The sequence below is a fragment of the Dicentrarchus labrax genome, unplaced genomic scaffold (genome assembly GCF_905237075.1).
Source record: "Dicentrarchus labrax unplaced genomic scaffold, dlabrax2021, whole genome shotgun sequence".
NCBI lineage: Eukaryota > Metazoa > Chordata > Actinopteri > Moronidae > Dicentrarchus > Dicentrarchus labrax.
In genome coordinates this window covers 20,056,250-20,078,790 of record NW_026136722.1, presented here as the reverse complement: position 1 = coordinate 20,078,790, position 22,541 = coordinate 20,056,250, and the positions used below count along the sequence as shown (strand labels likewise).

Sequence of the window (22,541 nt, the reverse complement as noted above, 5' to 3'; positions counted from 1 at the left end):
GTGTTTGTACATGCTTCCTCTTGGGCACATTATTCAAAGAACCAAAAATGGGTCCCAAGTCCGACCCCTGAGGCACACCGTTCTTATATAAAGAGATATAATTATTCAGAACCTCCACCCAGTGTCTCAGTCTATCTGCACTCGTTACTCCGACAGCTTTAGTTACTTTACAAATTAACATTTTTTTTAAACATGAAGAACTTTAATAAAAAAATGTGTTTTGTTATAAATCAAACTGCAGATTTTGCAGCAAGTGATTTTATAATCAAACATTTCAGAAGCTTGACAGTTTCACTGAACATTTATTTTGCCTAAAAAAAAAAACCAAGATGTTTCACATCAATACAAAATACTGATAATCACAGAGACTCTGCTCACAAACCTGCACTCAGTTTCCCATCATGCCTCACAGTCAGCTGCCTCCAAAAGTATGATCATATGAGAGAGATTGAAGCCTTCTAACACTGATAAAAGAAAATAAATATTATTCTATATTCAGTATTGCAGCGAGCAGTCCCAACACCCGTCACCTGGACAGGAAGTGACACAACCGTTATTGATCCGACGAGCTCAAACACCTGAAGTTTAAAACAGCGTCCACGAACTGAGTCATCGCTTTATCAGGAACAGAGCGACTAACAGACGTCTTAATAAAGTTCATTTAGTGGCTGCTCTGGAGCTTTCAGCCGCAGCTTCTTCTGCTGATGAACATAGTTTCTTTATTTTCTGAGCAACCTGAAGAACTTCTGTTCGCTTAAAGGTCCACATTAACTGACTGCAGAGGAAGACTTTGTCATATGATGGAAAGCTCCAGAACAGCTAGTAAATGGACCCTTTGCTGAGTGAAATATTTATTATTCACAAGATCACAAATACTTTTCCATCAGTTTCCCACTACTACCGATAAACGCTCATCTGTTCCTGATAAACTGGTGACTCAGTGAAATGTGGAGTTATTACGGTAATTAAATTATCTATTTTAGTGACGTTTCAGGAGACAACAATCAGGGATGCACGTCGTATATCAGGACTGATAAATAATCAGCCAATAATTGGATTTTTTTTTTATTACATTTTTCTTGTTCCAGACTGAATAAAATGTGAAATTATCAGCTGAAATAGATCCATATGGTGCATCCCCAGTAAGAATGAGACTGAACTAGAATATCAGTCATATGACAGTATTGATAAGGTATTGATAACTTATTGATTTCTGCTGAAGAGTCCTCCAGAATCTGTGATTGAAGCTTTGACCTGCAGGAGGTTCGAGGACTTCAGAGCCAGTTCAGCAACACGTTTCTCATTTCAGGCAAAGTGCAAAAGGAATACGATTTTGAATTCCTCGCAGTATTTCTCCAAGTCCTCGTCCCCGATTCTCCTCACTGTTTCCATCAATGTGTTTAGAAGAATCTTATTAGAAAAGTTTGATGGAAACAGCTAAATTTGCCTTCATTTTTCACTCTTTCAAGGTGTTTTTTAGAAAAAGAGTAAATGCTGCTGACGGGAGATGGACACTGTTTCTGAATGACGTAGCGAACACTGAACTCACTGAAAACTTCCTCACATTAAAACATGAACCTCCACTGCCACTCTTTTAATGACATCATCTTGTTGCAATCTCTTCTTCTGGTTTCCTGACTGCTTATTACTAACTCCTAATATTCACATAACGGTAGTCAGATAGAAACAAGCCGTTGTTATTATTATTATTATTATTATTATTATTATTATCATTAGTCTGCCAAAGAAGCTCAAATTCCAGCCCAGGAATGAGCTAGAAAAAGACACTTTGGCCAGATGGTGGCACTATGCCCCTCCCCTCTGACTGACTTGAGATTGGACACACGAGTCCAGCTCAATGTGCTCAACAAAAACTCCTCTTGGACCATAAAAGTCCACTAGGTTATATTTTCCCCATTTTACATTTTTTGAAAAACATTTTTGAACCGTCGGTCAGATCGCTACCAGATCTTCTGCAGATCATCATCGGATGAAGCTGATCAACAGATGTAATAGGGCTGGGCGATAAATCAATTTTGTCCATTAACTCAAATTTGTTGTTAAACACGACTTATTTTTAGTTAAAATCTCTTTTCTCTTGAACTTCCACAACACCGGCGCTCCCTTTGGGCTCCCGTAGGTCAGAGTGCGCTGACCCCTCCCCCCGCCTCTCCACAGATAAACACAACATGGCAGCAAGCCAGGATGAGCTCGTCCCCAAAAAAGGCACAGTGTCGTCGGTTGTTTGGAACTGGTTTGGTTTTGTGGCGTCCGACAGCGAACAAACCACGACCCACTGCAAAGTTTGTTTGAAAGCTGTTGCAACCAAAGGTAATAGTACGACCAATTTATTCCAGCACCTCAAGCAGAGGCATGCAGCCGAGTGGGAGAAATGTTGCTCTCTGCGAGATATACAGGACCGCAGCCCACAAACACCTGCTAAAAAAACAGTCAAAAAAATCGATTAAAATCGTAAATCGGGTTTGGTGTGAAAAAATCTGAGATTTTATTTTTAAGCCATATCGCCCAGCCCTAAGATGTAATAAGGCTTATTGATATCTTATTTAGTTGTAAAGTTTCTGACCAATGAGCTTCAGAAGTTCATTCAAATCCACCACCAGGGGGCGCAACAAAAACGACACAAATCAGAGTATAAATCCTAAATTGTTTGTCCAATTGACCCAAAACTGGCAGGAGATGTTTCAGATGTTTGGCTCGAATCAAGAAATATTATATTTCACATTTTCTTTTGCCAAATTACTCAAATGGGTGGAAACACGGTTACTGTCGTGTGCTGAGTGTTTGTCTCTCTGTTGATGAATCCTCAGCGTCCAGGAAGGAAAACTCCCGAGATGAAAGAAAATAAATAAATAAATAAATAAGAAGATAAAGTGTAGCTGCCTATAAACTGCACCCCGTCCCGTTCGAGGAAACACAGAGAACCTTAAAGACGCTCGGCGGGAATGTGAAAGCTCGTTTGTCGTTGCTGTCCGCCGCGGTTCCCACAGGTGACAGGTGCTGCTCGTCCTCCAGAGTTCAAACACAGTTTTTACTGCAAGAATAACAACGGAGCCACATCAGAGCCAGCAGGTTGTAAACAAACAGCTTCTTGTGTTTATCGCAACATCTCTACGTCTTTACACGCAAAATGATCACTTCTAAAAGATAAAGTGTTCATGAAACATAGTTGATTGTAGAGTCTCACTCTCAGTTTCTCTGCTCTGATTGGTTGTTTTCGTTCAGGAACCACAGGAACCGGATTCTTTCACAGATTATCTGTCTCATGTTCTACTGTCAGGACAGAAGTTATCTTTATAAAAGTTACCTGCAGCAGCTTTAACTGTGCAGTTTATTGTGTAAAGACGTTCAGATTTTGGATGTTAACACTGATAAACTACATATTTATTATATATTTGTATGAATGCACATCCTCCTGGCTTGTGACGCGCTCATTCTTTCATTAAAATAAACATTCTGATGCGTGAACTCAATCAGGCATTCGCCACGAAGCACATGTCCTTCTTCAGGTGTATCTGCAGGCCGCTGGCGCTGGTGAAGGTCTTGGAGCACTGAGCGCAGCGGTACGGTTTCTCTCCCGAATGCGTGCGTTTGTGTTTCTTCATGGTATCGCCGTCGCTGAAGGTGCGGCAGCAGTACGGGCAGCTGTACGGACGCTCCCCTGTGTGGATGCGCAGGTGTCGACGCAGGTTCCCTCTCTGGCTGAAGCTCTTGGAGCAGAAGGTGCAGCGGTGCGGTCTCTCGCCGGTGTGCGTGCGCAGGTGACGCCGCAGGTCGGCTGACTGCGCAAAGGACTTGCAGCACCATTCGCAGGCGTACGTCTTTCTCTTCTGCTCCAGGTGCAGGCGGAGGCTGCTGGCCTGGCCGAACGTCTCACCGCAGCGGGGGCAGCGGTGGATAAGCTCGGGGGCGTAAGCGGCAGCGGTGGCATCGTCGGCTGTGACCTTCTCCTGAGAGGACTTCCTGTTGGCGTGAGCTTCACGCCGCTCTGCACGCACAACTACCGTCCTGACCGCATCCGCCCTGTTTGTGAACTGCTCCTGTGTGACAGGAGGCGCCGTCAGAGAGTCCGTGAGACCTTCAGGTTCAGTCACTTTGTATTCCTCAGGTTCAGTCTTGATGAGAGCAGAGGGGGCCGGGGGCCGGGGCTCCTCTCTCAGAGCGGGAACTTCAACGTGGACTTTGGGGACAGGGGCGGGGAGGGAGGGAGGACTCAGGGAGGAGTGAGAAGGAAGAGGCAAAGCTTTCCCAAACGCCTCCTTCTGAAGGTCGGGCTTCAGCGCCGGCTCCCAGGCCTCCACAGGCTTCTCGTCCGCCGGCAGGAGCACCGGCCCCGGGGACGGGTGGCTCTGCACCGACAGCAACTGCACAGAAACAACCTGCTCATGTGGCGGCTGTCTTGGCTGGTTCAGGGTGGAGTCTGGCTCCTCAGAGCGGGGCCTCAGCTCCGGATCACAGGGAGGCTGATCAGGAGCCGCAAAACCAAGGCGGGAACTGGTCGACCCTGGAACAGGAGAGATACAGTTCATACAGCAGAATTTAGAAAAAACATACAATATAACAAATACAAAATCTTTGATTTCAGAGGTAAATGTTACACTTAATCAGCTCTACTCTTTATATGTTTTGAACCTAAGTTTGTTCCAAAACTCCGAAGATCTCCTGTGTAGAGAAAACATCACACTAGACTCCATTAGATAATGTGGTTATTTAAAGTAATGTTGTTTTACTTCTAAACATAGAGCAGATAAACTTAAGTTTTTTAATTCTGTAACAATACATTGCAAAGGTTAATTCGGCACATTGGTCGATGATCTAAACAGCAACTCTTCTCACTTCCAACAGTTAAAATCTACTCTCGGAACCTCAGCTGTTACTGGGTGGAAAAAGAGGAAGTAACAGGCAGAAAGGCCATGAAAAGTCACATTTGTCATACAATGCCGACAGAGTTGGTGTATTTCACTAAAGCCGAATTTAGAAACGGGTCCTTGACAACATCTACAAACTTTGAACTCCGTCTTTTAACCGATATTTAAAGTGAATTCCCTTTAAAGATTTAAACCGGACATATTTTAAGCGCAGTTTGGAACGCTGTCCTGTCACAGCTCGCCTCGGAGCTAGCTGACTAGCTCGGCCCTTACTCAGCCACTCCGTCTCGGCCTCCAGCAGCAGGATGTCCCGCAGCTGCCTCCGGAGGCTCTCGTTCTCCCGCTTGGTCCTGGCGGTCTCCTCCCGGTACTCGGTCACCGTGTCCTCCACCACGTCCAGGATCTCCTTCACCACCACCGTCAGCCGCTCCGTCAGGTAGGCGTTCAGTAGCTGCAGTTTGGTCATTTTGGAACCATAAACAGCTGCGGCCGCATCCACACCGGAAACACAGCACGACAACAACAAACGAAACCGGAAACGGCACCGTGCTCCTTCAGAATAAAGGTGATTTCTTCTGCTTTTTAGATCATCGACCAATGTGCCGAATTAACCTTTGAGGTGTTTTATTAGGAATTAAATAATTTATATTTATGTGCTCATTCTTTCTTTAACGTAAAACAACAACATTACCTTAAATTGCCACATTATCTGAGGGAGTCTGGTGTGACCTCCACACAGGAGCTCTTCTTTATGGGACTTTATCAAACTTTCATTCAGTCAGTTTATTTTATTTATTTACATTATTGTTCACAGCTCAGCACAAATTAATGTTTGAATAAATGGAAAAAATTAAACTTTCAAAAATCTTACAGTAAAGGAATCAGTGATTATAATTTAAGAATGTCTCCAACAGTTTAATATTTATTTAAATGCAACTTTAACAACAAACCCCAGAGGCAAATTTATTTTTTATCTTTTGCATTTTAATATGGGCCCTTATAGAGACTGACTCACCTGTGGAGCCAGCCTCTAGTGGCCGTTAGAGGAACTGCAGATACACTTCACTGTATTTACTGTTGGATTATCTGAGTGTCTGAACTGTGAGTGTGTGAATGTATGAGGTCGTTTTAATCTGCTCCTCTGACACTACTGTACATTAACTCATCAGTATTAATAATCTAATAAAGTAAAATATAATAACATGTAATTAACAGAACTTTTACTTTTAATCCTTTAAGTAAATGTGTATTATAATACTAATGTACTTTTACTTAAGGAACATTTAATGACTTGAACTTGTAACACTTTGAAGTATTTGTGCTAAACAAGTTCAGGTGAAAGGAAGAAAACTCAATTTATTAAATAAACCGTAAAATCTGTAAGTTTACAGGTTGTGTCAGTATTATTATTATTATTATTATTATTATTATTACTATTATTATTATTATTATAATACTCAAAAAATCTGTAACTGTAAATCATAAAATTAGTGCTTATTTAAAGAAAAAATACTTTTTTCACATAAAAAGATTTAAATACATAAATATTTGCTGTTTATTTAATAGATTAAACAGTTAAATTCAATTTTAATACTGTTAATACTTAACTTACTAAAATGATGTAAAATTAGTGACAATTAACGGTTAAAAAATGATTAGTTGGTTAACTGACAGATATGTTGTATAATGATGGAAGTTGAATAAATGTTGTTTATCAGTGTATAAGGTAAACTGTCCAAATACAGTTGTTATCAGTGTAAACAGCAATAATTACTGTAATCTCACAGATAATGACTTTTATTACACTTCTATAACTTTTAACATTCACATTCAAATAATAACAATCCAATAATAACAGCACTCTGCTGTAAATGTAAGTCTGATTATTGTATTATAGCAGAGTTCACCTGGATTTATAGATCATTGTTTACACTGTAAATATCTTTAATTAAACATTAAAAATATTTAATGTAAAATTAAAGCTTTTCTTTTTACAGTGTATTGTCTGGAAGTACTGATCAATGATGGTTATTGAACGTGGTTCATGTTATCAATTAAATACAAATATTAAGTGTGTGTGTGTGTGTGTGTTGTAGTTCCTCCCTGTGACCACTGGGGGGCAGCAAACACTCACAACCCCACCAGACCATAATACTTCTGCTCAACCTTTCAAAATAAAACGATAAAATGAGACATATTCTGTCCAATGTTCACATTGTTGTATTTATATGTTTATTTGATGACACAGGGTTGATATTATATGTGTATTATTAATAGATATTAAGCATTAATCCTGGTGTGAATATCATTAATGAAGCTGTTAATAACATTAATAATAATGAGTTTAAGTGAAGGAAGTGTTGGACTGTAACTGGTGCATTGTTGGGATTGTGCTCCGTCAGCAGAAACTCAGCAGGATGGGGACAGAAAAAGACTCGTAAAGTTTTCCACATTTAACCGAAACTATACAGGAAATGGGCTCATTTTCCTCCAAAATAAGAGTATAGCTGTCACATGCTCGTAGACTGAATATAAAATTACATTTCCAAAAAGAAAACATTTTATTGCAATGTTCCCTACAAATGCCAATTATATATCTCTATATGTATATATCTCTATATCTGTATTTATGTATTGAAAAAGCAAAAACAAAGTGGATGAAAAAAACTAAAGAAGTGATGGTTGAGTAGGGGAGAAAAACATCGCAATTTTCTTTTGAAAATCCGCTGTGAAATCAGAGATTTTAGGCCTCAACAATCACAAACAGTAGTGAAATCCTGGAGGAGGAGGAGGAGGAGGAGGAGGAGTGATTGTTTCTCACCACTTCGAATGTGAGGAGTGACACAAGGGGTTGCAATTACACCACAAGATGCCTCTAATTCCAACACACTGGTCCTTTCAAATATATGAACCTCATTGAATTTATAAACAATGAGCAGATTTATGTTTAACTCTGTCAGGCTTTTATTGTGAAAGTTTAAACAGGCATTGCTGTTAACATCAGTTGGCTTCACACACTGGAAGAAGGAGAGGAAAGGAGCTACTGGACTACACACACTCTCTCTCACACACACACACACACACACACACACACACACACACACACTCTCTCACTCACACACACACGCACACACACACACACACCCCTCCCTCCCTGTTGCAGTACAGCAGACAGGGAGCTGCTGCAGCGACATCCAACCACTCTGCATCATCACACAGCAACATAACCAGCTGAAGACATTTCCCAGCATTCATTAGAGCTCTGAGCGGCTGTTTGAGCTTCAGTCCTGTCCAGCTCAGTTCATATTTTCCAGCTCTGCAGCTTCAAGCTCGCAGCCCTGGACTGTTCCTCCTCCGTTACCTCCTGCAGAGACACCATGAACATCAGCCTGCAGCTTCCTGTGGACTAGGACCAGGTAGGACCTTTATTCCACATGTTTAAAAGAGGAGTGAACTCAGTGGGTGTGTCGGCCTGCATCACTCACATCTGTTCCTTTTGTCTGCATTTGGTGCATCTGTACTGTGTGTGTGTGTGTGTGTGTGTGTGTGTGTGTGTGTGTGTGTTCATGCATCAGTGTGTTTGTTATATATTAAATACAGTTGGAGTCTCAGTCTTCGAGCTCCGCTGCTTCACAAACGGTCATTTTATTATTCTTATATTTTTGTCGCAACTGATGGATTCGTTTTCTAGAACAATGGTTTTGGAAAATGGGGGGGGGGGTCTCCTAGGGGTCCAAGGGGGGTCCCCAGAAAAGAGGAGAATCATTCCTTTTCACTATAAATCCATAAGAATGCTGTTTCTATAACACCACGTCTAAAAGCAAGAATCTTGGCACGAGATGTAATAAAATGGGGTAAAATCGACCTTCTGTCTGTCGGGATCTCCTCAGCATCTAAACCACGTCCTCTCTCCATGTGGAAATATTACATAATGATCAGATTAAAGCTGCAGTTTCCATCCTCCAATGTCTGAACGACACAAATATTCAATCAGCAGATAGATTCTACTCTGGATTATTAAATCTATAATCAATAATCTGTTTCCTCTTTAAACTGTGTATAAACTCTAAAGCATGTTTACGATGTTTCTCACGTTTATTTTACAATATATGGAAAAATTAATTAAATTACAAAAATAACCTATAAATTTATGTCTGATGTAAAATAACGTGAAAAATCTGTAACTGTAAATCATTTTTACTTTTCTGGGGGTTTTTTTACAGTGTAGTTTGAATCAATCAATAATCTATAATCATTAAACAGTGTATAAACTCTATGTTCTGTATGTAGTTTGAATCAATCAATAATCAATAATCATTAAACAGTGTATAAACTCTGGCTCTATGATCTATATGTAGTTAAGTTCTTACATTATCCTAAATGTTTCCAACAATGTTCAAACTCTAAACTATTCAGAGTTTATAAACTGTCTAATGATTATAGATTATTGATTTATAGATTTAAAGTTATGTTTTGCCTACAATAACCTCTGGGTGCTATTTTAAGACAGTAAATAAACAAATGGATTCTGTTCAGTGTTTTCTTTCACTGGGTAGACGTAGATATGTTGGGTTTCACTGAGTTTCTCCCATAGGCCTCGATACAACTGGAACCAAACAGCAGTTGGATCATTATGAAAATAACATTAGACTCCAGGCTGAAACTACACAATGAGGCATTCTGAGTTCCTTAATCCATTCAGTCATGAAAATTGGACATTGAGTATGTCAGGCCTTCGCCATCCTAGGAAAAATAACCCGCCTGCAGAACAGAACTGAATAATGTTGAAACCCAGAGCAGAGTTCTGTGTTCTGTAGACCTGCAGCACAGCTCGGATTAAAACTGGATGAGGACAGAAATCCTCTCCAGCTGTTCGGAGCAGAATCAGGTGTTCAGATTCAAAAGATTAAAAATATGAACAGAGACGCCGTCTGAAGAATGAACGTCTGAGTTTAAGTAAATAGATCAAAGAAGTGACAGATTCAGGCTGAGTCACAATGAGGATTAAAGTGTTTGCAGCTACAGTAACAACATGGCTGCTCTCAGTGTGTGTGTGTGTGTGTGTGCGTGTGATGAAGCTGAGGTGGCAGCAGGACGAAGGTCTTCACTTTGGACACAAACAAACACAGATGATCTTTTTCAGACATCATTTTTTCTTCCTCCTCCGACCAAAACAGTTAGTTCCCGTCATCAGATGTGACGTTTCAACCAATCACTGTGAGTTCTGTGAGAACTTCAGCACCGCCTGAACTGGACCAAAAAAGGAGTCCAAAGTTCCCTAATTCACCCCAACGCTGAATCTGATGGAGTTTTTAATCCTTCTGAACATTTTCAGTGCTGTTTCTTACTGTTAAACCGGCTGTGTGTTTACACTGAGACGCAGTTCTGTGGGCGTTTCCCTCACCAGCACTGCTGTACGCAGGGTTTTAGAGATACCGAGGTCCAGAACCTGAACTTGCTGGGGGAGTTTGGGGGCATCAAAGTCATTTTTAGGCAATTATTTCACCGAGAAAAGACACAGAGGTCAGGTGACCTCAGTGGTGGAGACAGCTGTGCTCCCAGAGGTGGCGGTACTTAATGAGAGGTAAGGGCGCTCATGTGGACAAAAATCAGACGTGGCAGTACTGAATACTGACCCATCTCAGACTCTGGTCCAATCACAGCAACCTTTGCTCAAATGTCACCAATTAAAGTCAATTATACAATATTGACTTTCTTATGGAAGCTCGTTTCTGCCGATGTGATGGAAAAAAAGATTCTGTAAATTATAATAATGAGAAAGTTTCTCTTTATAAAGAAGTGTGATAAGTGAATGTGAACATCAGAACAGAACGGGCTGTTTTTTTGGACTGGATTGTTTCTATTATCAATTTATCTGTCGATCGTTTTCTTGATTATTTGATTAGTTTGTTCAATAAAATGTCAGTAAATCGGGAAAACTGTTGACCAAGGTAACGTCCTCAAATGTCTTAATATGTCCACCACCCAAAAATATTCAGTTTACTGTCACAGAGGACGAAATAAAAGCAGAAAATATTCACACTGGAGAAACTGAAATCAGATAATTTTTCATACAAAATTACTCAAGAAGATGAATTAATTATATTAATAGTCAAATGATTTTTGCAGCTCTCCTATTTGCACTGAAGCTTGAAGTTTTCCTGTTTGAATAAAAGTCCGACATCAGATAGCTGAGCCTTAAAAATAGTTTCCTATTGTTGACCAGACACTCAATCACAGAACCAGTTGAGAACTCTGGTTTACAGGGTTAGAAATGCAGTTGGCTCATATTCTGGGTCCCTGCAGCAGGGCCGTTGTGGTCTAACTGGAGTCCTCAGTCAGATCTGAAAATGCTGATAACGCTGTTTGAAGATTAGCTTCAGATCTGTAAACTCACCAGAGTCCATCTGTTAGTTCCTGATGTCACTGAATCATCAGTGAAGGTTCCCAACGTGTCAAACGTTATAAAATATCTGAGTTAAAGAGTCAAACGCAACAGAAATGTAGGTTTTTCTGCATTTTGAAGTCTTACTGCACAACCAGCATAAAACAAAGGAAATTGATCGTTGTGCTTGAACAGGTGGTCTGAGCTGGCTAGAAATATGCTTCTGCAATATGCATGAGTGTGTGTGTTTTATTTATTTCCCTCTGGCTGTCATGTTCCTGCTTGGTGCCCAGAGAATTTGCCCAAACTGCCTCTCTTCAGCTCTGGTCCTTATAATGATTCAGCAGAGCTCACAGAGATAAAAATCGGTTTCTTTTCTTGATTTGACCGAAAGTAAATTGGTTCGGAACCTATAAAGTTGATTCCCAGCTGGCATCGCCCTCTGTACCATCATCGATTACAACGGTTCTGCTTAAAACTGATGGAAACGAGTACTGGTTCCATAGAGAGCACCAAGGTCCAAGAAACATGAATGCAACCAGTTCAAGAACCAGAGCTAACAGGCCTTTTTCACAGCATTTTGAGATGAAATAGTAGGATAAACACAGGCGTCACCAATGATACTAATTAAGCTTCTGTTCCAAAATGGCTGCTGTGAAAAAAGGTCACTGTTGTCAGCAAAATCTTTCACTTTTAGGACTAAACATAATAAATAACAGCTGATAGTTAATATTTTGAGATAATATCCAAAATATTCCTAAAACTGATGAAATGAACACATGAATATTCCTGGAATATAAATCCACATAAACCATCCAAACTCCTCCGGTTTTACAGACTCACACTGACCATCCAGTATTTAATAACAGGTCTGTATCAAGTCAGTACATCAGCTAACTGATGGTCTGACCACGGCATGAAATAAACATTATCAAAGCCCAGAGTCATTACGCTGCTGCTGCAGAGCTAAAAACAACAGACTGTGATGGCTTTAATGGGCCTGCTAATTTCCCCCCCGACTGCTAAGTGTCTGACGCAGCCGACGCTAATCCGGCCTCTTACTGTAAAAAGAACGAACGCAACATCAGGTTAATTGCTGTGGGAGTCGTCTGTTTAGACCCCTAACCCCCTTTAAAGATCCTTTTCATTACAGACATTTCACCTTTTCTTCAGCTCCCAGTGTCAGTAAGAAGTAAAGGGGAAAACTAGCTGACGTACCAAAACTTTAACTCCTTCAAACCCTTACTGAAGTAAAAGTTTGTGAATATTATAAAGTATTAGATGTTCCTTGTCAGCATTGTACTCTTATATCTGATGTTTTGGATTCATATTACTGCTGCATTACTGTGTGTGTTGCATATTACTGCAGTAGATGCTGAAGGTGGAGCTCATTTGAACTACTTTATATACTGTTGGTAGTTTAATCTACAGCAGTGCATCATATTCTATAAGATCATCGTATGTTTGTGCTGCTGATCCTACTGAGCATCAACTGGCTGTCCTGTGATAACCACGTAAAATCAAAGAGTCAAACGCAACAGAAATGTAGGTTTTTCTGCATTTTGAAGTCTAACTGCACAACCGCCATAAAGGCTTCATTCAGCTCCACCTCTTCAGGAACCTTTTTATTCATACTGTCCATGATTACGACTTGTTTAGGACTTTCAAAACAATGACTTGGTCCCACCTCTGTTACACTATGTCTTGTGTTTCTATGATGAGTAACGATTTGAGAAAAAATTCCAGCGGGGTAAATATTCACCTTTTCAGCAGCTTCTCGCACTTTTCACCTCTATAAAAGTTTAATATCTTCATCTTCTAACACATCTCTGACTGTGATTGATAGAAGACAGTTCTGGGTCTCTCTGACGGATAAAGAATCAAATATGTTGAAAAATATATCAGTCTTTTTCTGCATCGTCACCTAAAAGCAATGAATGCGTCAGCTGTCCACCCCTGATGTTAACAAGAAGTCTGGCTTTGATAGGTTTTCGCAGAGGTCCTTTGAAGAACGCTTGTATCCTGTAACATGTTTTAAATTACACTGCAGCTCAAAGCCCCTCGGACTGCTGTAACAGAACACACACAGTATTATAGAGTGAGACAAGACTGCGTCCGTCAGCTTTTACCAAGCGAAGCAGCGCCGCAGCGTTTCGGTGCTCTGGGGGAAACGGTACGAGTCATCCATCGAGTCCTGGCAGGTCATTATAATATTCAGTGTGTGGAGGTGCTGCAGCTGAGCTCTTTAAGAAGCTATTGGTCCTCCAGGCTGTCGATCAGATCAATGAGTCTCTGCCTCTGCAGCAGCATCCTCACTGCTGAGAGAGGAACAAACAGCTGATCACAAGAACTTTTATTTATGTCAAAAAAATACAAGATCGATGGAAGAAGACGTAGCCGTGTGGAGCTGCAACAATAAGTCCATTGACAGAAAATTAGATAAAAAATATGATTTATTGAGTTTTGTACATGAGAACCAATTTGAAGACCTCATTTCAGGATCTGGGAAATTGACCCTTCCTTAGTTACCTTCTCCTTTTCTTCTCTACTGTACTTAGATATGCTATATGCTAGGCTAATCTATGTTGAAAAGACAATGACATTTTGAAGATGGATTAAAAGATAAAACCAACATATGTAGTCACATTTTAAGTTAGCTAATGTTAGCAAAATGCTAGCTATCTAGAGAGCTAATTTACATTCAGCAAGCTAATCCTCACAAACACTACAGATCTCAATAATCTTGTAAAAAATAAATATTCCTGCTTACAGTGACAGTATTCAATCTCTACAATTACTAGAAGTTACTCTTTTAATTTCTTAACAATCTCCTGTAACTTTCCAACAGAGAACTATATCATTTGGTGTATTGTTGTGTAACAGAACACACACCAAGAGACAACTTGATATCCCTTTTCAGTTTCACTGTGCAAGACTGTGAATATCTGCAGCTGATTAATGGTTTTATAGTTTAATTCTGGTTTAAAGAGGCGTTCAGTAAGTCTAAATAAACTCCATCAGTGATCAGTGGGACTTAAATCAAATACTGACTGAGCTCATGTCCACCTACACAAAAAGACCAGGAGCCATAAACCTCAGCAGCTGGCAGTAACAAGCTGTTGAGTCAGTGGAATAAATCAACGACCTTCAACCCACTCAGATAAATCTGTTTTATATTTATTTTGTGCTCGAGGAACAAACACGTTCTCGCTCTTTTATAAAACCAAGATGGTAAATCGTGCTCCAAGTTTTTGTGACTCATTATAGATCATAACTTGACATCTTGGAACAATCTCACCACAATGTCCTCTGGGTAGCGGTTCTGGAGCTCAAGAGCACCAGCATCTCCGACCAAAACAATGAGACCAAAACAAATCAAACTCTTTAAAAGCGTCTCTGTTAGTGTTTCCAACAATCACCAACTCTGGTTTGGTGGAAATAAATCCTTAATTCACCGACGTAGATGATAAAAACAGCAGTTTCAGTCGGAGCAGACCGGCTATGGAAACAAACCACAGAGAGGCTGCGATACAATTTTTATTGCGATTTTTAATGTTTATATCTCATGTATAACCTTTAAATCTCCGTCTCTTCTCCATTTCAGAAAGCTCCCTGCCTTCAGCTTTTCTTCAGCACTTTTCTTTATCTTCACCGTCTGATGGCCACCAGTCCCAGTGTCGCCCAGCCGTCCAGCAGCATGGAGGAGTCCCAGCAGCCAGACCAGCCAATCAGCACGCAGCATGACGGACAAGCCAGCCACGCTGCCGTGACTTCTCAACCGGTCAGTGCAGAACAACAAGCCCCGGCCCCGACAACAGACGCTCCTGGTGCCAAACAAACAGTGGACAGAGACATCGACCACCTGACAGTCATCAGTGACAACATGGAGAGTAAGTACCAATAAATACTACACCTGTACTGTACCTGTGCAAGACCCTCGATGGACACACTTATAATCGTTAGTTGTAGTCCCACATGGCAGGAAATGTCTTTTCATTGTTTTAATTGATGTATTTATAATATAAGGCCGTCAAGCAACCGCCTTTTTTAAAACATGTTCTAATACTTTCGTACTTTTACTTGTAGTGGAGTACGTTTTCCTTGAGGTGTTAGTACCATAATTAGTAAAAGATCCAAATACTTCTGCCACCGCTGAAAACTGTTCAACATAGCATCAAGATTTTCTACCGGGGCAAAGCTACTGCTTACTGGACTTTTTGATTTACCAATACACAACCACTTTGACGTAAAAGAAGTAACTTCAGAATAGTTGATGATTTAGAAAGTCAAAACTCTTTTTATGGATCAATTGAAATTTCAGACTTTGTCAGAAAACGAACAACAGGAATTGGATCACAGTCTAACAACGAAGGAATAAGCAGAGGCCGTTCAGGGTATGCACAGTGGGAAAGCACCAGGGCCGGATGGCTTTCCAATTTAATTTTACAAGAGATTTGGGGAGAAACTTCTGGTCCCACTATTGGACATGTATAAGGAATCCTATACAAAAGGAATACTCCCTCGATCTTTGAGACTTGCAATAATAACCTTAATTCTGAAACCAAACAAAGCACCAAATGAATGCTCCTCTTTCTGGCCTATTAGTTTGATGGGGTGTGACATTAAAATACTCTGCAAGGCCTTGGCCAGAAGACTGGAGTTGTATCTTCCACATCTTGTTGGTAATGATCAAAATGGCTTTGTCAAAAATAGACACGGATTTCATAATATCCGGCGTGTTCTAAACATATTGTATGAAAAACACAACTCTAGAGATACAGCTGTGTTATCCTTAGACGCACGCCAAGCCTTTGATAGGATCGAGTGGGGCTTCCTTTTTAAGGTGCTCCCGCGGTTTGGAATTGGCACAAATTTTCTGAGATGGATAAAACTCTTGTATACAAACCCAACCGCCGAAATACTGACCAATAATAATGTCTCTAAACCATTTACGCTCCACCGATCAACCAGACAAGGGTGTCCGTTATCGCCTTTGCTATTTGTGTTGGCTATTGAGCCCTTGGCTATGGCCATATGAGCTCACAAAGGCATCACTGGTATAACTATTGGAGGATATGAACATCACATAGCTTTATACACGGATGACATCATTCTTTTTTTTAACAAACTTAACAGATAGTATTCCCCAATTAGTGAATTTAGTTGAAACATTTGGAAACATATCAGGGTATGAAATAAACAATTCCAAATCTGCATTAATGTTTTTGAATGAAAATGAAAGACTGCAACCTATTATAGATACACCATTCACAACCACTAAAGAAGGTTTTACATATTTAGGGGTCAAAATTAGTCCTGATGTGAAAAAATTAGATTTTTAAATTATGACCCCCTGGTGGACGGAGTGAGGGAGATGCTAAACCGATGGACTAAAATGCCTATATCTATGATTGGTCGCATAAACATAATTAAAAAGATGGTCTTACCAAAGTTTCTGTATCTATTTCAGTCACTTCCGCTTCCTTTAGACAACACCTTTTTTCATAACATCAATAACATGCTGAATCAATTCATTTGGAATGATAAAAAGGCTAGATTACAACTAAGGCTATTATGTCTACCATATGAAAGAGGGGGGGCTTCGGCTCCCCAATCTAAAACTGTATTACTGGGCCGCACAGTTAAGGAAAGCAATGTATTATTTTTCAGTGGCTTCCCTTCCAGCTTGGGTGACTATAGAGGAGACATCAACACTAGGGCTTCCTCTGAAGCTTTATTTATATTCTGCAAGTGTCAGTAAGCTGGTTAAGCAAACAAAAAATCCCTTTCTTCGAAGTACCATTTCAGTGTGGTACTCTACACACCAATATGTTGGAGACACACCAGCATTATCACAGTTTACCCCTATATGGGGCAATAATTATTTTATACCGGGGTGAGCAGATGGAGGATTTAAGATGTGGTTTAACAAAGGTGTTGCAAAAATTTCAGATTTATATGCAGAAGGCAACTTGATGTCATATAGTCAACTGTGTGAGAAATATGATATTCCAAGAAAAAACTGTCTTCTGTACCTCCACTATCTAAAATTGAGCAATTGACTCTATCGCACTTGAATGGCAGAGGACAGTTTTCATTGTTCTATGAGGTAATGTTAACACATTCAAAAAGATGGAGGCATGGATAATTGATATAAAGGAGGACACTCAGGAAGCTGACTGGGAAGAGCTTGTTTTAAGGCTCAGACCCTGTCTGTTAACACTAACTTTAAGTTGCTACAATATGAATGGCTGATGCACACCTACCTTACACCTTGCAGGTTGAATTACATATACCCTCATGTATCGGATATTTGTGTGAAATGCAGAGACGCAAAAGGTACGTTAATTCATTGCTTATGAGAGTGTCTAAAGATACACCAATTCTGGAAAAGTGTATTACACTGTATGGGTCTCATAATTGGAAGGGAAGTTCCTTTGCGAGCCAAAATATGTTTACTGGGAATATACCCTGAGAACTTTGTTGTGTCTCAGCAACAGTCACTGCTTATTGACTTTGGACTCTTACAAGCCAGGAGGATAATCGCATTACTGTGGAAAGGTATGGACACACCTTCTACCGGAATGTGGACAAGGGAACTGATGACCTCTCTAGCTTTGGAGAGACTAACATATATTGTAAAAGAGAGGGAATAGAACATTGTTCACCTATGGAGACCTTACGTGGACTTTATGGAAACTCACAACCTTCGATTGTGATTAATTGTACAATTTATGTAATTTATGCCCTGCTGTGATCTTATTTGACTCATTTCTTTCTACTTTATTAGTATTGTTTTTTTTAATTTTTGCCAGATTGGGGGATAACATATTCATGTTGTTAGTTAAAATGTCCATGTTTAAATCAATGTGAAAAAATCAATAAAAATATGTTTAAAAAAAACCCAAAAAACTTCAGAATAGTTTTTACAATATTGCCACCATACTAATGCATTTGACTTTGTCTATTAAAACATCTTTGATGCCATGTTTAGGAACATCAGTTTTCAAATGTTATGTGCAGAATTTATCAGACTGTTGATTCACAGTGGGATCAGCAGTACAAACTGCGATAGATAGATAGATAGATAGATAGATAGATAGTTTTCATGATAATGCACATTATCATTTCTAGTGCTGATTCTAATATTGTTTATACATACAAATGTGCTGTTTTGGGATTATTTTTTAACCTTTATTTAAAAAAATAAGGTTAGCATTATTCTATCTTCTCCTTTATCTTCTTTCAACAAATCTCAGGAAAAGACAACAAGCAACATTGGTTTCTGTGACTCTCAGCTCCAAGCCCATTGGTCCCAACTGAAGACATAAATCTTTAAAAACACCTCACAAATATACAGTTTAAAGGGATTAGTAATTGAGTTGCAAAACTTACTCAAACAGAGTAACTTTTGCACAGTCGTCCCTTAGGAATGTAATTTTTCCATCTCTGCTAATTTTCTCCTCCAGGTAATGGTATCGGTCCTGTGAGGGTCGACTCATCTCCCACAGTGTCCTCTGTGTCGCCCAAGCTGCACGCTAAACCAATCGGTCATGTTAACGGTCGGCCTGGTTTGGGCAGCCGGTCCGGCTCGTTGGCGGCGGGCTCACCCCGGCCCTCGCTCACCCGCCAGCCCAGCGCAATCACAGAGGCCACTGTGGACGGGTCCAAGCCGAGGGACTACCTGATCCTGGCCATCCTGTCCTGCTTCTGCCCACTGTGGCCCATCAACATCGTAGCCCTCACCTTCTCCGTGATGGTATGACTTTAGGATTGTGTCTTTTGATATTTGAACAAAAACTGATTAGACTACAAAACAATAAAATTCTCCATTGACAAGAGCAACAGCAAATTCTGCCTGGATTATGTTTTAATCAGGAGGAAACATTATGAATTTATCTGTACTATATTATCATGATTTTTCAAGAGAAATAAATGTTGAAAAGACAAAAACAACAACAAAAACTTCTACTACTGTACTTTCACTACTGCTAACAGCAGATATACAAACTTGTGTGGAAGCCAATTAAAATGTCTTTATTTAGGTTAAAGCAGCAAGTGAAATGTTGAAAGGTGGATTTTGTTACCTTTGGACAGAGCTAGGCTAGCTGTTTCCTACTGTTTCCAGTCTTAATGCTAAGCTAAGCTACATTTAACAGATGGATATGAAAGTGGTATCAATCAGAATATTCAGCTCTCTGTCAGAAAACAAATAAGCGTTTTTCTCCCAAAACAGTGAAATTAAATCTGCATTAATCTTTTGTGCATAGTTTAGATTTAGATTAGCGCCGTTAACCTTTTAGGAAACCCTCTTGATCTTTGAGGGAAATAACAGTCATAAGGACTTTTAAAATGATAATGATTAATTATCTTGTTTACACGTGAAAACCAACTGTTACTGTCACTTATTTTATTCATAGAGTGCTTTTCATGATCCTCGAAGAAGTACAGATGTGAATATGAATTTATTCTGTAGATATAAAAGCTGGTTTACAAGTAGATGAGTTTCAGTTTTGAACACATCCCAACGTAAACATTTCTTCACTTTCCTCCTTTAATCTGTTTAGTCCCGAAACAGTCTGCAGCAGGGCAACATCGACGGAGCTCGCCGTCTGGGCCGTAATGCTATGGTTCTGTCCGTTGTCTCCATCTTGGGAGGAATCGCCATCATTACTGCCGCCATCGCCCTCAACTGGGGATGTAAGTAAACGCCTCCCGAAGGATTCACCATTCTGTATCAATCAGTCAATATATTATTTGTTCTTATGAAACAATAAAGGAAACGTTGGGATCTCCACTAGAATTAAACAGACTTCATTTACGTAGCCAGACTTGGCATTTACAGTAAAATGGCTCAAGGGACTTTAGACTCATTTTAAAGTTGGTCTGTCAGTTATCCATCTCTTATTTATTCATTCACTGAGGTCGGAAAAAGCCAAAGGGCCATTTACTGAATTTAAACACTGCTTTGGTAGCCGTAGCCACAATATCTTCAGCTCTTAAAACTGCTTCTGTGGTCTAGGCTCAGATCAAAGCTCTAATGTCTCGACATGTGAACACCAGATTGTAGTAGATCACATCTCATATAACCAGTTGACCCAAAATCTTCAGTCAGAAAAAAACTGTGCATGTGAGTCATTTTAATCTTTGTTTTAATGTCCAAGATGTGTTTAAATATCTGTGAAACTATTTCTTCTGTCTCCAGTGATATTAAAATACTGATGAAAAACGGCTGGAAAAGATGAGACGGACTTCACGACAACATCTGACCGACACGACACCGCTCCCTCCGATCTCCTGAAGCACTATTATTCTCAAGCGCCTGCACCGGATGAAAAATAAATCTGTTCCTGTTATTTGCTGTTGTTTCTTGCTGCACGACGAGCATGGTCTGCCTGACGCTCTACCTCCGACACGACCCACCGACCGACCCACCGACCGACCGACCCACTCCCGACACAGACGCCCGATGGAACAGGAGAGAAGGATGGATCACAAGATTTCATTTTGTGGTAGCAGCATATCTCCTCCGCAAGACCACTTTTCTTCTCATCGATGAACAAGTGTGTCTGTTGTCATGGAAACGGACATTTGTCTCTATGGAACTGGGATTATTCCGATGTGTTAGATTTCCAGTAACGGTGCAAACTGGAGGACGTGGTTTCCATTTTTTAATGCCAAAAAATTTGAAACTTAGCTGAACTGAAACTGCTGCTGTGACGGTTCAACACGAACTGAAGGCAGGAGAGAAAAACACTGAGTGACCTGTTTCCTGAGAAAGTGGTGGATGGTTTCATCATCCATCTGTTCCTGTTGGTGTTTATGGCGCACACACACACACAAAGGTGGACACACACACATGCTGCTGCTGTATGGTGGTCATAGAGAGCCCCAGTACTGATGTTCTACTAACATCTGGCACTCAAAACCACCTCCCATTCAGGTTTTCTTGTGAAAAAGTTTTATTAACCACAGTTATTACTTCATATCCACGACATCATCAACACTCTCCTCTAATGTCATCTCGCGACTGTCAATCAGACTGAATTATAGCCGTTCTGTCTGATATTGTGTTCATGTTAGCTGACTTCTGTTTGGGATTTTGTTTTGTTTTGTCCTAACCAACTGACCCTACCTAAGCCCCGCCCCTTTTTGCTCTGTGCTCCAATAACAGTTGAGCAAGCCTCAGACAACTTCCTTCTTTCCTGTACTTAGATATGCAACATGCTAGGCTAATCTATGTTGAAAAACAACCACATTTTAAAGATGGTTATAAGATAAAAGAGACTATATATATATATATATATATATAGTCACATCATGAAAAAAAACTAGCTAACTAATCTACATCTAATCTACGTGGCTGTTTCATTCAGCTCCACCCCTTTACAAACCTATGGGGGACGTTATGGAGACTACCTCCATTCTTTGATTAAACAGTCTATGGTCTACATACATGGTGCTTTTATTTTACCTTAAATGTGGTGTTTTTAAATGATTAGTCTGGTGTCTCGGACGGAGGGGTTGACCAGGCTCTGCTCACTGGGGGCTGGACTCGGATGTCCCATCTGCTTCGATTGTGATTGACACACCTCCTTTGTTTGGTTTTGAATGGGTGTTTTGAGAACCTGGAAGTTCTGGTTTACTTTGCCTCCAGTTTCAGTATCTGTCTGGTGGCAGCTTGTGTGACAGTGTTTGTTAAAGCTGCTAAACCATAAATATTGAATGATATTACATCTTTGAGTTAAAGACACTGACCTTTAATCACAACATCCCTAAATGTAGTCCGACTGAAGACGCCATCAGTCCTCACTCCTCTTATTTCTGATCATCTCTCGGCTATCTTAAGATTCGGCAAACACTGTTGGGAATATCTGAAGTATTTACTGTGGCTCTCTATAACTCCCAGACTGAGTGTGTGAGGAGAGAGATGAAGTGTGTGTGCTCAGCTGTGGTTGTTGGGATGTCTGAGTGCAGATATTTGCCTGTAACTGAGTCCAGCTGAGTCCCTCTGATTCAAACATAATTAATTATTCTCTCTGACCGCGGAAGGCGAAGTGTTTCCCACTTAATGGACATAAAGTGATGGGCAGTTGGATAGTATTCTCTGTGATCTCCAGGCCTTCCAGCATAACACAAAATTCAAGACCCTGTACATAGACATTCCCTACAGGTCACAAATCTATTCATTGTAATGTCTCCACATGTGAGGCCCTGTATACTCAATCCCTGCCCCCCCCTCCTCAGTCCGACACCCCTGAGGCCTTCTA

At 40.3% G+C, this 22,541-nt stretch overlaps 2 protein-coding genes across 2 annotated transcripts; one reads left to right on the top strand and one right to left on the bottom strand.

The window, feature by feature from the left end:
- Positions 1–282: 282 nt before the first annotated feature.
- LOC127356586 (chorion transcription factor Cf2-like) lies at positions 283–5,399 on the bottom strand. The gene is made up of 2 exons (XM_051388446.1): positions 5,160–5,399; positions 283–4,522 (listed from the first exon to the last, which is right to left on the bottom strand). Exons 1-2 carry the CDS (start codon positions 5,350–5,352, stop codon positions 3,492–3,494), a joined length of 1,224 nt encoding a protein of 407 aa, XP_051244406.1. The 5' UTR covers positions 5,353–5,399; the 3' UTR covers positions 283–3,491.
- Positions 5,400–7,979: 2,580 nt separating this feature from the next.
- LOC127356587 (trafficking regulator of GLUT4 1) lies at positions 7,980–21,737 on the top strand. The gene is made up of 5 exons (XM_051388447.1): positions 7,980–8,302; positions 14,876–15,161; positions 18,741–19,030; positions 19,839–19,971; positions 20,477–21,737. The coding sequence occupies exons 2-5, from the start codon at positions 14,930–14,932 to the stop codon at positions 20,491–20,493; spliced, it is 672 nt and encodes a 223-aa protein (XP_051244407.1). The 5' UTR covers positions 7,980–8,302; positions 14,876–14,929; the 3' UTR covers positions 20,494–21,737.
- Positions 21,738–22,541: the final 804 nt, after the last annotated feature.